Source organism: Lissotriton vulgaris, chromosome 5 (genome assembly GCF_964263255.1).
Source record: "Lissotriton vulgaris chromosome 5, aLisVul1.2, whole genome shotgun sequence".
Lineage (NCBI taxonomy): Eukaryota > Metazoa > Chordata > Amphibia > Caudata > Salamandridae > Lissotriton > Lissotriton vulgaris.
Window position 1 is genome coordinate 826,642,970 of NC_141693.1, and position 16,352 is coordinate 826,659,321.

General features: G+C 45.8%; 1 protein-coding gene across 2 annotated transcripts in view; it reads left to right on the forward strand.

The window, feature by feature from the left end:
• LOC147711655 (uncharacterized) overlaps positions 1-16,352 on the forward strand; it is a 1,672,131-nt gene that overhangs the window by 1,214,748 nt on the left and 441,031 nt on the right. For both annotated transcript variants that reach the window (XM_086922319.1, XM_086922320.1), the window contains one exon: positions 14,577-14,753. In XM_086922319.1, coding sequence (XP_086778445.1) covers positions 14,577-14,753 — 177 coding nt within the window. The remainder of the gene's footprint in view (positions 1-14,576; positions 14,754-16,352) is intronic.

Below are 16,352 nucleotides of genomic sequence, written 5' to 3' on the forward strand. Positions count from 1 at the left end.
TGCTTTTTTCTCTTTCCCTTTGGTCTTGGTTAAGAGTTGAAATTGCATGTTTTAGGCTTAATATGTTGTAAAACGATTGCGTGGCTATTTGGGAGGGCTCTGTTTATTGTCTTATTGCTATTTTGCCTCCACAGAGCCCTCTGTTAGCATCGCGGGGACGCTTTCGCCCCTCACGCGATGTCCCCGACTTTGTTGCGGCGCTGATTCGGCCGCTAGAGGGAGCCGTCGCGTCTCGTTCTCCTCGGCGCGGTTCCTCTCACGGAAGGGGGCCACGCTGAGGAGACGGAGCCGCGCCGGAGCCTCATCTTTGCCGCCTCAACCCGAACGCCCGTTTTCGGGCTGTATTTTGCCACAGTTCTCGTTGCTGACGCCCCTGGCGGGGTCTGTATGTGCGGATTACCGCTCTGAACGCTTGCGGGCTGTAAAACGGCACCATAGCCGTTTTTCACCGCGCTAACGCTCAGCGTTCCCTACATAAGGGCCTGCTCTGGTGAGCTTACTTTCAGCGCGCAGGGGGGCGGCATAGACCCGGTCCTTGAGAGGGTCAGCGCGCTTAGAGGCGGGTGCTGCCTCGATAGGTCTGGTCCCCAGCCCAACTAATCTGCTAGCCTCTGGCTGGTCCATACCCGGGTACTGCGGTTATCTGAGATCCCCGAGCCTATCACCCTCTGCCCTTGGCAAGGTAGTTAATCATGGCGGAAGGATACTATGTAGAGGAGGAAGAATCTCATCAATACCTTAATGATGATGAGTTCTACGACGCTGTTGACAGCTCCATCTATAGGTGCGTGCAGGAGATTGTAGGTCCCATGGAAGACAGGCTCTCCGCGCGCATTGTGGAAGAGTGTGCGAAGCTAGGGCAGGCGCACTTGGAGACCACTGGAGGCAACTCTGCATCCTCAGAGGGGGTGCCCCCTGCTCCTAAGAAAGTTTGTAGGGAGGCGACTGGGGCCCCGCAGGGTGTGGATAGAGGTGCCTTTGAACGCCTGCGGGATGCGTTTTTAGCAAAGGCGACCGATCCTACCCCTGCGTCGACCCCGACTCCGGGACCTTCAGGGCAGACTGAGACGGCCCCTTCCTCCCCGGGAGGGATCTCCCCGATAGACACGGACGACGACGACGAGTCGGTGCGTTCATGGCGGCCATCCAGCTCTGCGACGGAGTTACCGCAGGATAGCTCAGGCATGCTGGACCCAGATGAGATTGTTCATCCACGGTCAGCAGCCTGGGTGCCTGGGGACAAAGTCGCGAAGTTTGTGGCGGCACGCCTCCGCAAACCACTCTAGAAAGAGGCACGGAGTTGTCTGAGGGGAGAATGTCCCCGTCCTACCCTGGAGGGAAAGGTCGCCATGACACCAGAATTAGATGGCAAGATGGCCACATTCATGGCGAAATTTGTCAAAGACCCCCGTAAGGGAATTGACCGCTCCTGGCGTTCCTGTCAGGATAAACTGCTGGACGACATAGGCCCTATAACAAAGATACTGGATATGGCCGAGGAGGCCAAGGTTACTGGCACTCCCATTTCTCCAGACGTGCTATCGAGTTGGGCGCAGAGGGTGGTCATATTCCTGGGGAACGCCAACTGCGCCCTATCGACGGAACGTCGCCGTTCCCTGCTGATTAAGCTGGACCCCAAGTTAGGTGACTTAGCCTCTTCGGAGGCAGGCGCGGGGGCACAGGGCGGCTTGTTTGGAGACACTTTTATCAAGGAGCTGGGCAAGTTCGTCAATACGTTTACTTCCCTGGACAAAGCCCAGTCCAGCATAAAGAGGGTGTTCCAGCAACGTTTTTCCCGATGGGCCGGTCGCGGTAGGGGCCACGCGACCGGCCGTGGCGGTCAAAATTTACCCAACAAAGGGCAAGGCTCCGGCAGAGGCCAGTACAACACGTCGGCGAACTACACCAACTTTTACCCGACGAGAGGCCAGCGCTTCAGAGGGCGCGGAGGTGGATTCCGGAACGACGCCGGCGGTAACAATTCCCATGGTAAGTGTGATACCTGCGAGTCAGGTGAGAATTGGGGGACGACTGGCGAGTTTTCCGGACGCTTGGGCAGCGATTACAGCAGATGCATGGGTGCTGCAGACAGTGCGGGGTTTCCGCATAGAGTTTTACGATCGGCCCTATCAGCTAAGGGCGCCACACCCTATCGTGTTTTCGCAGGCGGATGCAGCCTTAATCGACGAGGAGGTCTCAGCGTTATTACGCAAAGGGGCCATTTGCCAGACAGTGTGGCATCCTTACGGTTTCCTCAGCAACGTCTTCCTAGTGGACAAGACGGACGGAGGACAGAGACCTGTGATCAACCTCAGAGATTTCAACGGATGGTTGGTATACCACCATTTCAAGATGGAGGGGATCCATCTGCTGCGGGACGTTCTACTCCCGAACGACTGGATGGTCCGGTTGGACCTCAAAGATGCATATCTGGTCGTACCCATTCATCCTCCCCATCGGCGGTTCCTTCAATTTCTCTGGAAGGACAAAGTCTTCTAATTCACCGCCCTTCCGTTCGGGCTTTCATCGGCCCCTTGGTGCTTCACCAAGCTGCTGCACCCGGCGGTAGAGGCCCTTCGGTGTCAGGGGATCCAGATGGTAGTCTATTTGGACAACATCCTGCTGATGGACCAGTGTCCAAACAAACTACTTCTCCAGCTCAATCGAACAATCTCTTTGTTGCAAGGACTGGGTTTCGTCATCAACAAGGACGAGTTGGTTTTTTCACCTTCGCAGACGATGATATTCTTAGGTTTCGTAGTGAACTCCGTGCAGGCCTCACTCAGCCTTCCCTCGCGGAAGATAGCCAAGATCCGTCATGTGCTGAAGCAAACGATTGCAAAATCTCACACCTCCCTGCGGCAGATTGCCAGAGTAGTAGGACTCCTGTCCTCCTCCATTCAGGCAATCTTCCCGGGACCCCTGCATTATCGTGCCCTACAAAGCCTCAAAGCGCATCATCTCAGAAAGGGTCTGTCCTACGACCAGCTGGTCTCTCTCTCGCAAGAGGTAAAAGGAGAGATGGCTTGGTGGCTCTCCCATATGGAAGCATGGAACGGCCGGGCAATTTTCGGCTCAGTTCCGGATTGGTCATCGAATCAGACGCCAGCAGATCCGGTTGGGGCGCCCGCTGCGGGGATTTCTCTACAGGCGGCGTGTGGTCGTCCGAGGAACAAAGGCTCCACAACAATTGTTTGGAACTGCTGGCGGGGTCCTTCGCAATCCGCTGTTGGACCAGGGACTTGGCGAAATCGTGTGTCCTTTTGCAGATGGACAATGTCTCGGCGGTTCGTTATGTGAACCATCTGGGCGGTCCTCGGTCCCGGGCACTAGCGGATCTAGCAACAGATTTCTGGGATTATTGCCTCTCCCATCGAGTCTTGGTGACGGCGGAATACCTTCCGGGCCGGGACAATCAAGTGGCAGACTGGCATTCGCGGTATCTGCGGGATTCCAGTCTGTGGAAGTTGGACGCCAAAGTTTTCCAATGGCTGAACGGCCTGTGGGGTCCACTCTCGGTGGACCTGTTTGCGTCCCGACTGGACTTCCAGTTACGAAGATTCTACAGTTGGAGACCGGATCCGCTGGCAGAAGCCACGGATGCGTTCCTCCAGGATTGGAGTCAGGGGAAGCCCTATGCGTTTCCCCCTTTCTCGATGGTGCTGAGGGCGGCGGCTCAGCTCCGCCGCCAGAATGCGGAGGTGATTTTGGTGACACCGTTTTGGAGGTCTCAAGTTTGGTTTCCGGTTCTTCTGGAACTTTCCTGGGATTCTCCAATCCTACTCCCCCGGCTCCCTCATCTCCTTCTCAATCCGAACGGGGATCCACACCACCTCATACTACAAGATTCTCACCGCCTCATGGCATGGCGGCTTTCCGGAGACGTTGGTCGCTCTCAGGCCTTTCGGAATCGGCTCAGAACCTTTTGTCTAAAGCCTGGGCCGGTAGTACTGCAAAGAGGTACCGATCCGCTTGGACCAGGTGGGTTCGTTGGTGTCTTTGACGAAACCTGGATCCCCTGGTCGCAGGAGTTGTTCCCATCTTGAATTTCTTAGCAGACCTAGCGACGGAAGGTTTGGCGTACCGCACCATCAATGCAATGCGGTCGGCAATTTCAGCGGCTCACGAGCCGGTAGACGGAGCTCCGATAGGGGGAGCACCCTTTTGTTTGTAAACTCCTAAGGGGAGTGAGGCTGTCTCTGCCCCCAGAACCGCGTTATTGTCTGCGAAATTGGCTATGCTCCTGTGTTTGGTATCGTGCCGCAGAGTTTCAGATGTCAGGGCCCTAGACGTTTCCGCAAGAATTTTTTCACCGGAAGGGGTGACTTTTACAGTGGGTAGTCGCACAAAGTCTGCGACGAGATCGATTTCCTACCCGGCTTTCGCGGACGTACCTAAACTCTGCGTGGTTCAGTGCCTTAAGACATATGAGGATGTCACCCTGGAACTTCGCCCTCCGGGTGAAAGGCAGTTGCTCATAGCCCTGCGTAAGCCACACAAGGCGGTATCCTCCCCCACCATAGCCAGATGGGTGCGGTGGGTGTTGCAGGAAGCTGGCATTGACACCAAGATGTTTGGCGCTCATTTGGCTAGGGGGGCCATGGCCTCGAAAGCTTTTTCCTTAGATGCGCGCTTGGAGGACTTGATGCGTGCTGCGGATTGGTCCTCGGATTCCACCTTTAAAAGATTCTATTTTAAACCAGTGGTGGATATTGCGCATTTGGTGGTAAGTAAGCTTTGAACGAGCATAATCTGAAGCCTCCGGTCCTGACATAAAATCGAAATTTGCCTAGCTTTGTAACGGTAAGTTTCAATTCTATTAAGGACACGGAGGCGAGGATTATCCCTCCCCGGTCCTTCGGAGGAGATCCCACCCGTATGGCTGTAAGTAAACAGTTTTATTTCTTTCATGGCTATGAATGATATTACTGCATTCTTCTTTGGCAGGTGGTTGACCGTTGTAGTGCTTTTTGTCCTATTTGGCTTTGCAACGCTTACGCTGGTGTTGTTGTTTACTCCGCTAGGTAATGAGGATTCGAAGCAGGACCGTTGATGTTTCGGCGTGACTCGCGCGAAGAAAGAGGAAGGGAACACAAGATGGACGCCCTATCTTCGTGCGATGGACACTGTGAAAGAACTATTGTTGTGTGTTTATTCATGAACTTGATGGGAAATGTAGTTTTTTCCTTGGATTTGAATGATACATGTTCTTAATCTCTGTGTTTGGAGATTATACAGTTATTTTTTCTGAACTTCAGTGCTTTTCTGGGCTGCTGTGCTTTGTAATTGTAATAAACAGCGAAGAAGGAAAAGCATAATCCTCGCCTCCATGTCCTTAATAGAATTGAAACTTACCGTTACAAAGCTAGGCAAATTTCGATTCAAGTTGGTTTGCTTTAAGCAAGGGTTAGCCATAAATGCTTCTAAAACCAAGTTTATTGCAATTCATCCTCATACACACTTTAGAGGGGTTATAAGGGTAGATGATGTGGACCTCTGAGACTGTCTCAGACTTTCCTTATTTGGGACCTTGTCTAGCAGTATTTTTGACTAGCCAGATCTTAAACAATATGCTCATGCTATCCCACAGGGCGGCAGCTACATTGAAATTCAGACGTAACATCCCCATACACTCTATTTCTCCTCTTCTTGAAATAGGCAGAGCCCAATCTGTGGCTGCCGCAACCTATGGTGTGGAGATATGGGGCTACTGTAATATTGATCCCTTAGGAGTTGTTGAAAATAAATTTTTGAGGGTGGTCCTAAAACTCCCTAAAAGCACTTCCTTGATTTTTACACATGACCCTGACATGCAGTCAATCACTTCCAAGGTTAGACTGAAACTGGTTTTAAACTGGCTAAGGATTTGGAATACTCCAGAGCTACCTCATTACAGGAATGGCCTGAGAGTTCTCCTGGAAATAATCATTGTGAGCAACACTCCCATGGTTTAAGTATATGCAAAAGATCTTTTCCACCCCTGTCCCGACAGATTCCTGGACCTATCCGGCCTCCATTTCTTGTAGCTCAAGTCTCATTTTTGGGAGAGGGAAGATAGAGCCATGATACAGTCTCAAAATCTAGGTTTCCTCACAGACAGATTCCTGGAGATGAAACCAGTTCCTGAATTCAAGCCCTTTATGGACTTGATTGAGCCGCCCTTTACTAAAGCTCTTCACATCAGATTCAGACTGGGCACCCTTCCGCTTGCCAGTTTTACTGCCAGGTGGAAGAGTCCGGCTGATGAGAGTAAAATCTGCCAAGGCTGTCACAGTGCAGAGTAAACTGATAAGCATCTTTTATTCTTCTGTCCAGCGTTTATCCATCAGTGCAAGTGCTGCATAGTGCCCCTATGCAGGAATTTAGGAGTCCGGCAGTGGAAAGTTGCATAAAGAATTTGTAGATTTGATACTTCATCTTATATAATATTCTCTATCGCAAAATTCCTTAAAAGTGTCTGGCCTATCAGATTCAAGCTTGACCATCACAGGAAACTCTGTTTGAGCTACTTATGTATTGGTTGTGGGTTTCTGGATTTTTTTTTCTTTGCCTAAAATGTTATTGATTATTCCTAAGGATTTTAGTCCGCATTTTGCTAGTTTATTTACTTGGACCTATTATTACTCTTATTGTGTTTTTTTAACATTGTTAAACAATTGCACTTTATGTACTTTCGGACGAGTCACATTTATGAATTTTCATATTCTTGTATCATTGTACTGACACATATTGCTTGGCTATTTTCAAATATGTAATATTGTAAAAATGTATGATGATTGTTTGCTTTTAAAATCTGTGGCAGAAAGAAAGTGATTTATAATGATGATCATGACATGGGAGTGATGACAGACCCTCTAAGAGACTCCAGACTGAAACTTCCCTTGTAACCCAGCAGCATTCAAGCTGCAGTGCAAGAGGTTTGCAAAACCCACATAGGTAAAGAAGTGGTTGCACCCACGATCTGAGGTCAGAGTGGGGTGACTGAGCTCCGGTAGCCCTGACACATCTCTTATCTAGATTCAAATGCAGATAACAAAGCAGGTGTTCAGCGGCTGGCTTCAATGACACACACCAATAAAAATCCTAAAGGGCAAGGAGGACATGTCTGGTCAGTTGAGCATCTGGGTTCTGCTTCTTCAGCGCACTACGCTGATAGCAAATCTAAACTATAAAAAACAAGATACACACAGCCTATAAAGCAGCATGCCCCTCTGAAATAACCTGTTGCTCACATGGAACAACTGCCTCAAAATCCAGGATTATTAGTAATTACTGTTGGGGCTTGGTCAGATTATGTCCAACTCCGAGCTCGAAGTCCACTCCCACAGCCAACTCCTTTAACAAATCCAGATGCTGCTCTCATTCTGTTAATAAGGTTAAGGTGCATGGAGAAGCACCAGGATGGTTTGAGAGGGCTGACCTGAAGTTCCCTGTGCCTGCTCTTCATCCAGCGGTCTAAGACGTTTGGGTTGTAGAGGTTTGAAGCGCGTAATGTTGGGCTGGCAGTTGCAAGGCAGACGGCCAAACCAACATGCACACTTCAAATTTAAGTGGCCACCACTTCTCCCTGCCAATCAGAAACAATGGCCCATTGGCCACTCACACTCAGCTTTGGCTGAAAGAGAAAACCTAAAATGGTAATAAAGTCATTTTCTTATCATTTTCTTTCTCATGCTTTCTACACTCCCAGCAGGGGGGCAACACTCCTCCACCCTTATGAATGAACCACCGCTGTTCTATATAGGGCTTTGCACCAAAAAATAGTGTCTCCTTGAGGCAGGTATTAACTTGGAGAAATCTTTTAATTTCTCCAAACCTTTTCAAACTTAAAAAGGTTTAAAGTTAATAAAAAAAATAGTTTTTATACTTAATGTTTACTCGTCTACTACTATGCTAGACTCACACAGTCATCTTTGCACTATGATTGAAAGGTGCGTGTGTGTGGCCCTAGGCTCTTTTTAAGAGTGCCAGCGCTAGGGAAGTGAGAAGAAGTGCCATATGTCTGTGGCTATGATGCTGTTCTTCTCCTGCCTCCTATTGCAACGTAGCAAATTTGGTTCCTGCTACTTATATATGTCCAGCTGATTCAGGGATGGACCCTATATATAGCTTACCATCTGTCTTTACCCAAAATGCTGACAATAATTTGTGAACCTTAAACTAGTTATAAATATTTGTGTTGCGTACCCTATGGTCTTTTTTCATGAGCTTTTCAATCCATTTGTAATACACAGCAGATTTTTTCATAGAAATAGATAAATAACAATTTGTTATACCTGTCACTACAAACAGCGGCAAATATAAATCCTGATAGGGTTAGCAGCATTATTCAAAAGACATCAGTGCAAAAGGAGCATATAGAAAATAACTCACAGCTGATAAATATAATCGTATTAAAAGGAGGCATCTTCAAATAGAACATGTTTCTCCTTGAACTGGGGAAATAAACTTTCACATACAAAAGAAAGCTATTATACGTCTAAAAGCTGATAAATAATTCCAAAGAAGTATTTAGAGTCCCCACAACCACTAAGCAATGAGTGCATATGCATAAAATACAGGAAGGTCTGAGTCCAAGACACATTATGTACTAACAGTCCGACTTCGGTCTTTGTTACCTTTCCCCCTAATTCATTCCTGGTGCATTGACCCTTCCATCCAACTAGTAAGTGGCACCCAAATAGATTCTGGCTCCCCCACTACTGCTTCTTTCAGCCTTTACAACTATTTAAATTAGTTTTCATACTATAAACTGCTAGTAATCTTGATCTCCACATTGAACATTTTTTTTAACCATTCTGACGGAATGCGCAAGCAGGCAGGCAACTTCCATAACAATACATAATAAACATGCTTCTATTCTTACTACCTCATTATCTTCTGAGCTTTCTCTGGCCCCCAGAATCATCATTTCTGGAGTGAACCGAATCGCCCACCCATGTTAGACCCTCAAAAGCTTCCCAATATCCTGCTTCAATTATTCCAGTTTTGGCCATTCAAAAAATATGTGAACAATAGCAGCCTGCACTGAGCCACGTCTGTTACATTTGCCACCAAACATGCCACCCCACTTGGCCACCCTGGCCAGAGTGTGGCACAGATTGAAGACTATTTTAAAATGTGTGCTTCTTAAGCTAGCCATCAATAAAACTTTGTTACCCAAGTCCTATGATTCCTGGAGATAAAGCTCTGCTACACAAAGCCTAGCCTCCCTCTTAGAGTTTTATATTTCAAATCATCGCACTGACCCTGCACCAGTACATCATAGATTAAGCCAAGTCTATCCTGCCGTCTCACCTCCCCAATCAAGGGAATCTTAGCCACTGAGATGAGTCAATTTTTCATTTTAAAGGAAAAATCCTGTATCTGGAGACATTTTTAGAAGTCACTCTTAGCCAATCCAAAAGCCTCCGGTAGATCTGTGTAGGAACGGAGTTGGCCCTAAAAAAATAAATCCCTTAACACTGAAAGTCCCTTCTACACCCACCAATCCTCGATCTTATCCTGAAAAACAGGGAGAAAAATTGACAAGGCTGATAAAGGTGAATGATATTGAAATTTAGGAACGCGTAATCGTCGCTTAATCTGGCTCCAGACTTTATATGATGCTCTTAAGACATTGAACCTGGTCTTCTCATAGTAGCTAGGTTAAATATTTTTTGACAAGACATGCCTCAGCTTCTGCTCCCAGAATCACTTCATAAATGATTGGGGATTCTGCTAAATTATTTTGACTTGCTCCAACTGTATTTAAAATACCCAAATGTTGAAGCATGCATGCCCAATAATGCAGAGTTAATTTAGAAATCACCAATCCTCCTCGCAAATGCAGTAGAAACATACATTTAGCTGCTCTCCTTGATCTCCTATTTCCCCACAAAAAGCTAAAACATGTACTCTCCAATTTGGACACTCAATGCTTAACTGATTTTCAATGGGATCGTCCTACAAATATATAGCACCTTTGGAAGAAAATTTCTTTCCAATACATTGCACCTCCCAAAAAGCGAGCAATGTAGATGGTCAATTCTATGAAGATCATGTTGGATTTTATGCAATAGCGGTGCCATATTCAATTCAACTAAGCTAGCCAAGGCTGCCAAAATCTTAACGCCCAGGTATACCGCATCTGTTACCACTCATAGATCTCTACATCCGGTTCCCTCCATGCACAGCACCTGGGTCTCTCCCTCATTCGATCTATATCCTGAGCATTCCCCAAACTGCCTGGCGTGATCTTCAATTTCTGGGAGAGCCACAGAAGGATCTCTAGTAACCACTGTGATATCATATGCATACTCTAGTACTTTGTACTCAATTTGTACTTAATTTGACTAACAATAACTGGCTTAATACAGGGGCTGCTCTCCAACTTTGCTCTAATATTGGCGAGCATGGACAGGCCCTTACTCATTTTGGTATTCACAGAATGCGCTTACTCATACTAACTTTATGTCCGCACTCGGGCCGGAGATTCCGGCCCGGTGGTGGAGATTCCGGGCCATTGGAGGAAATTCCGGCCCGGTGGCGGAGATTCTGGCCAGAAGCAGAATCTCCACCAATGGCTGGAAACTCCACCACCGGGTCACAATCTCCACCAGCAGACCGGAATCTCCACCAATGGGCCGGAATCTCCACCAACTGGCCGGAATTTCCACCACTGGGCCAGAATCTTCTGGCCGAGTGCGGACATAAAATTAGTATGAGTAAGTGCATTCTGTGAATACCAAAATGAGAAAGTGCCTTCTGTGAATACCAAAATGGTAGTAAGTTTAGGATTTTGTAGTAAGTTAGGTCTGTGAATCGAGCCACTTTAAGAATATCTACCAGAGATTCAAAAGTCTTACATCCCTGATCCATAATAGCAGGAATCCCATATTCCACTTCCTTCTGCCTAATCATTTTTGTCAACAGCCTACAGGTTGCCTTCCCATACTCATAGCATTCTCAACGATAGAGATGAAACTTAGCTGCCACCTCCTCGCGATAATATTGATTGATCTTTGCTTCCAAAATAGCAATTTCTTGCTGGGCCTCTTGGAGACCTACCTTAGTTAGACACCTTCCAAGTTAACTTCTCCTCTGCTAGGGATAGTTTGTTATATACCCCCAGATCACAGACTGCTTTGATCTATATTGGTGCAGACTAAAGCTAAGTGTTCCCCCCCCCCCCTAATTCCTGCGTTTAAAGTCCAAAACCGCTGTGACTTAGTAAAACCCATCACTGGGATTCCAAGGACCAGTGGGCTAAGATCTGAGAAGACCCTGGGAAATATCTATATCTCAGCCTCACTGGCCAGGGTAGTTGACACCAAAAAATAATCAGAAGGCACAGCCTTGTCACCAATTCTACATTCAGCAGATCCAAAATGTCAGCCTCATCCACACTAGACCCAGACACTGAGCACAGCATGAACCAACCTTTACTTACCACACATTTAACAATTACCCCTCTGCTTAGCTTATCCACAGCAGTGCGCCCCGGTGAGCAAATAGAGGGGAGAAGATGTTGCCTAACGGCTAGGGTGGTCGACCTCAAATCTGGGGAACAGAGTTTGAGTGCCGGCAACAATGCTCAACATCTTGTGATTCTGGGCAAATCATTTAATCTCCCCAGTGTGCCTAGACTTTCCAAAAACTCCTTTGCTTTAATCTCTGAGACAAAGAAGTGGAACTTATCTTGAAAAACCACCTTAAGTTTAGCTGGGTTAATTAAATAAGCCTAAGCTCCTTTGTTTTGAAAAGGTTGCATCAGCTGACGGAGGTGCCACATTCTCTCCACCATAAAGTGGCAAAAATCTGCATAATGAAAAATGAACCCCCTTCAAAAGATGTTTTCCAATCTGGACGTGCAAGGTTAGAAATCACCTGGCGTAGTAAAAAGTTGCCCAGATATATTAAAATAATTCTGGGTTTCGCCCCCTCCAGCTTTATCCGAGTTTTGTGTAAAGTGGAATAAATGAGCAGCTGACCAGAGTGATATCTGTGCTAGGAGTCTGATGTGTATCCTCTGCTGGGGTATCTGAAACATTGGCGCCCACAGCAGAACTTGCAAAAGCCGCTGCCGCCATATCCGATTCCAAGTTCACATCAGCAATGCCATCCAGCTTGTTCACAGAGGATTATCCCCCATTCGTTAACTCTGTTTCTGCAAGTGACTGACCCTCTCCTACAGAAAATGAAGGCATCCTGCTCCAACGTTGGGAAGAGAGCCCTTGGGACCAAGCACCGGATCTACAGTCATGCACACCGGCGGCATCAGCTTCTGAAGGCTGAGTCAATTTCCTAAAGTACTCGGCTACAGAGCTTTCTGATACTGATGGTTCTGCAGGTCCACAAGTCCTTGCATCAGGGCTCTGTCCTTCCACAGGTTTCCTGGTTGGAGGGTGGTCCGAACACCAAGATCCTCCCTCTGCTTTATTCACATCTGTCGTCACTCCACAGCCATCCCAAGTCTTAAAGCCTCTTGCACACTTTGGAGGCGTTGCTGCTACTATGAGCGAGGTGACATCACACCTTCACAGACGCCCAGTGGACTGCATGTAAAACCAGTAAGACTAGTGTGCGCCGTGTGAGATCAGACCTTTCGCTGAGAGTGACCAGGGCACTTGCCAAGTGCTAGCTAAGGATACTCCCAAATTCATTCCAGCAAAGACCACATAGGAAGTAAAAGAAAGTCCATCAAATCCAGTTGGAGAGGAGAGCTGAAACAGCCACCCTCACACAGCTGCCATCTTGCTCCTTAAAAAAATCCTCCATGATCGTCTTTTGCTACTTATGAACTCTTTGTCACCCAAGTTACCCAAGTGTTGCTTGTTCAACTGCAGTAGGCCAGTCCCCTCACCAGGCTTCGACTGAGGTTGCACTACACCTCCCCTTCTGCTAGAACAATATATTTGTGTCGAAAGTTACATTAAGTTCTCTAAAATCTCCTCTTCTGCCATAATATATATTTGTAGCCATATCTAATGTCAACTTCTCTGACAATTTGCTGTTGTGATTGTTGAGAAGATTTGGAATTAGTACAAAGGAATCTCTAAAATCATAGGATTCATTTGTTTGACAGATAAGATATTGAAAGAAGTTTCAGTAGCTAATCCCAAAAATGTGTTCCAAAAAGGCAGGTGAGTCCCCAAATGTTGCTCATTGTTCTGTTAAAACAAATGCTAGTTTTGGTAATCACTTTGCTTGATACTTTACTTTGTTTGATAATCTTTGAAGCTGCATATTACTCTAATGTGTAATGTGCTTATGTGAAATAATATCTCTCGTACAAGGCTGTCAGGTTGCATAGCACGCGAGTATTTATATCAGCACAACAGAACAAGCTATTTTATTAATGGACACTTCCAGGAGCAATTCGGAATAGCAAAATGTACCGTTTTTAAAGTGAGAAGTATATTATAAATATTCTTAAAACATCAAGGAGCCACTGTGTCACACTTTCACACGGTGCCACGTACCAAGCCACCTTGGTGCACTGCCCTGCGTTAAAGGGAAAGGGCAGGATTGCGCTGGATGTACCATCATACAGCACATTCCTGTCCTGTCCTTTCCTTGCGCTGGTGCACTTTTGGCTGCCCAACGCCAACGAAGACACCTTGGTGCAAGGGTGCCTGCGATGTAAGCAAGATTGCTTTAGTGCAGGAATGGTGACCTTCCTGTGCAAAAACAATCCTGAGAGGCATTTTCCCTTTTTTTCTATGTGTCCTGCAGAATGCCGCACACATAGAAAGAGGGAAAAAAATGAGGAATATATTTCTTCTCTTTACCTCTCCCCTGGGAGACATAGCATTTTGCGCATTCCAGGCATACCACTAATCGTACATTCGGGAATACACCAAAATCCATTCGTGGGTGCGTATGAGCTCTACACCAAAAGACTGCCTTCCTGGGGCAGAATAACACAAGACAGTGATTTGCGCTGCCCTGCGTTACTCCAGATATTTCAAGCCATGCAGGACCACACAAGGTGGACTTGCGTGACTTGATGAATCTGACTTTAGTATTGAGTTACCCTTGTATGGCATAATGCCAATGCAACACTTTGATAAATATGGGTCCCAATAATAAGTGTAATAAGGAAGTTCACACTTGAAAAAATTGGGTCGTATGACTCTCTGCAGAAAAAGGTAGAGAATACAAGATCACAGGGCATGTGTGGTTGGAGAAAAATCTGAATATTTTCTGCAATAATAGGCTGAGAGGAATCTGCATTTTGTCATGTAATATATCACATTTAGTTAAATCTGATTTAGAAGTAAGCTCCAGATATTGTTAATGGAACATTATCAGCAGAATCAGACCCATAATTACCAAATTCCTCTGTTATTTCTGATTGCCTAGGGGATTCTCTGAGCTCTACCTGGACCCACCCTCCTCAATTCCACACCTCCAGAGTTAACATGTCCTCCAACAATAACTCCTTGAATGCAGAATTAAACCCCACATTACAGAGACCCCGTAATGAGGGCCATGCAGGAGTATATCTAGCTCTACTCAATCTCCACATGTTTTGTAGTTGGTTTATGGTTCATATATTTTATCTAAGAAGTGTTATTCTTTTTGTTTTTCAGATTTCAGATCTCAGTGATCTTCTGGCTTTGGACAACGTTAGATCTATTTGTGATATGGATTTAGATAAACTGCTTACTTACTATCAACAGATCATTTCCGCCATACAACATCTTCATTCAGAGAACATATTACATTGTGATTTGCGTTGCTGTTCTATATACGTTGATTGCAAAAAGGTATTTCTAGAATTATCAAATCATTGCCTATACAGAAACATTTTGTTACTGGTCTCCTCAGCCTTCTAATATACATACCTTGGTGCACAAATCATGTCATCGTTATACATGGAACTATAATTTACCAACTTGTGCTTGAAAAGATTTGAAAATCTGTTTGAAAAGAGCCCGAGATTTGCCCATTAGACTGGTGGTCAGACATCCAGTCCATCTTATTACAAGTGCTATGAGATATAATGCAGATGGGATATCCATTTTGGGGAAAGAACCCCATCCATCAAACTCTGAATCATGCCTGAAATGAGGTGCAATCATTCAAGATGGTAGTAAGTGGTAATGCTCTGCCTGCATTTTTACTTTTTGTCTCATTTCTTTTCAATTTTTGCACCACTATCAATGTTTCTGTCCTCTCATTATTTGTATTGAAATCCTTCTAACATCAGCTCTAGCGCGCACATATGGCACAGGTAAGAGCAGTGGGGCGTTGGGGTGGGGGGGAGTCGGCAGATGACAAGATAGATAAAGTAAAATTAAAAAATGAATAAAACCACTTACCTTGCGCTCACCACATCGCCGAGACTGCGATGCCGCAAGCGTGGTGTGGGCGGAAGGGGAAGTCGACAGACGACGGGATAGGTAAAATTATATAAAGAAATAAGTAAAAGCACTTATCTAGCACTTGCCGCATCAGCACAGTCACTCAGGGCCACGCACAGTGACCTTGTGTGGCTTGATAAATCAAACTTAAGCATAAAGTGATGCAACCTTATGTTAAACATGCCCCATAGTTCTTAACGGTAAGCCCGACCACGCTCATTACATTTCTTTGCAATATCTTCCTTCACAACGCAAATCCATGAGGTATATTAAGTCTATATTGACTTTTGCAATACCACCCTCATAAATTTTAATATTTTGTGCCCAGCTGGGGTTTGACACATATCCCAGTTGCCTCCCTTGTAATCCACAGGTCATGAAGATGAAAACGTAGTCTTAGCCAGTACTGGCTATGGGCCAACAAATGGAGAAGCGTGCATAAACATAGACATTTCATAGAGTTGGCAAAATATTTTCATGTTTTCCTAAATTACTCAAATGGGACAAGAAGAAATCTTAAACATAAATAGTTACCTCTTGTAGAAGACAAACAGATAATATACAGATAACGCTTATAAGCAGCTGCTCTACAGGATTGTATTGCATAATCATAATATTCTAAAAAAACAGAATAAGTCCTAGTATGCAAAATCTTCTGAAGCCTCACCTTCTAAACTGTGGGATCTCAACCCCTACTTAGGAACTAGGTAGAGGCTGATCAAATCTGACAGTAACTATGAAGAGTAGGAATTAACTGTTTTGTTTCAATCCACATTGTCTCTCCATTCAACTCCTTTTGTGGAATCTGAACCTCAGTTAAAGCACAATAGCAGAATCTCACATATTTGACTTCTGCTAACAATGTTTAGCACCTAAGATTAAATATGACTCAGATTGGAGTTTGAGGGAGGAGGGGGGTAGTTTAACATGTGTTAGAAATTGGGTTTTTGGTTGGCAGAGGTATGCACTCTGTCCAAGCAAGAACCCCAATCCTAGACAGGG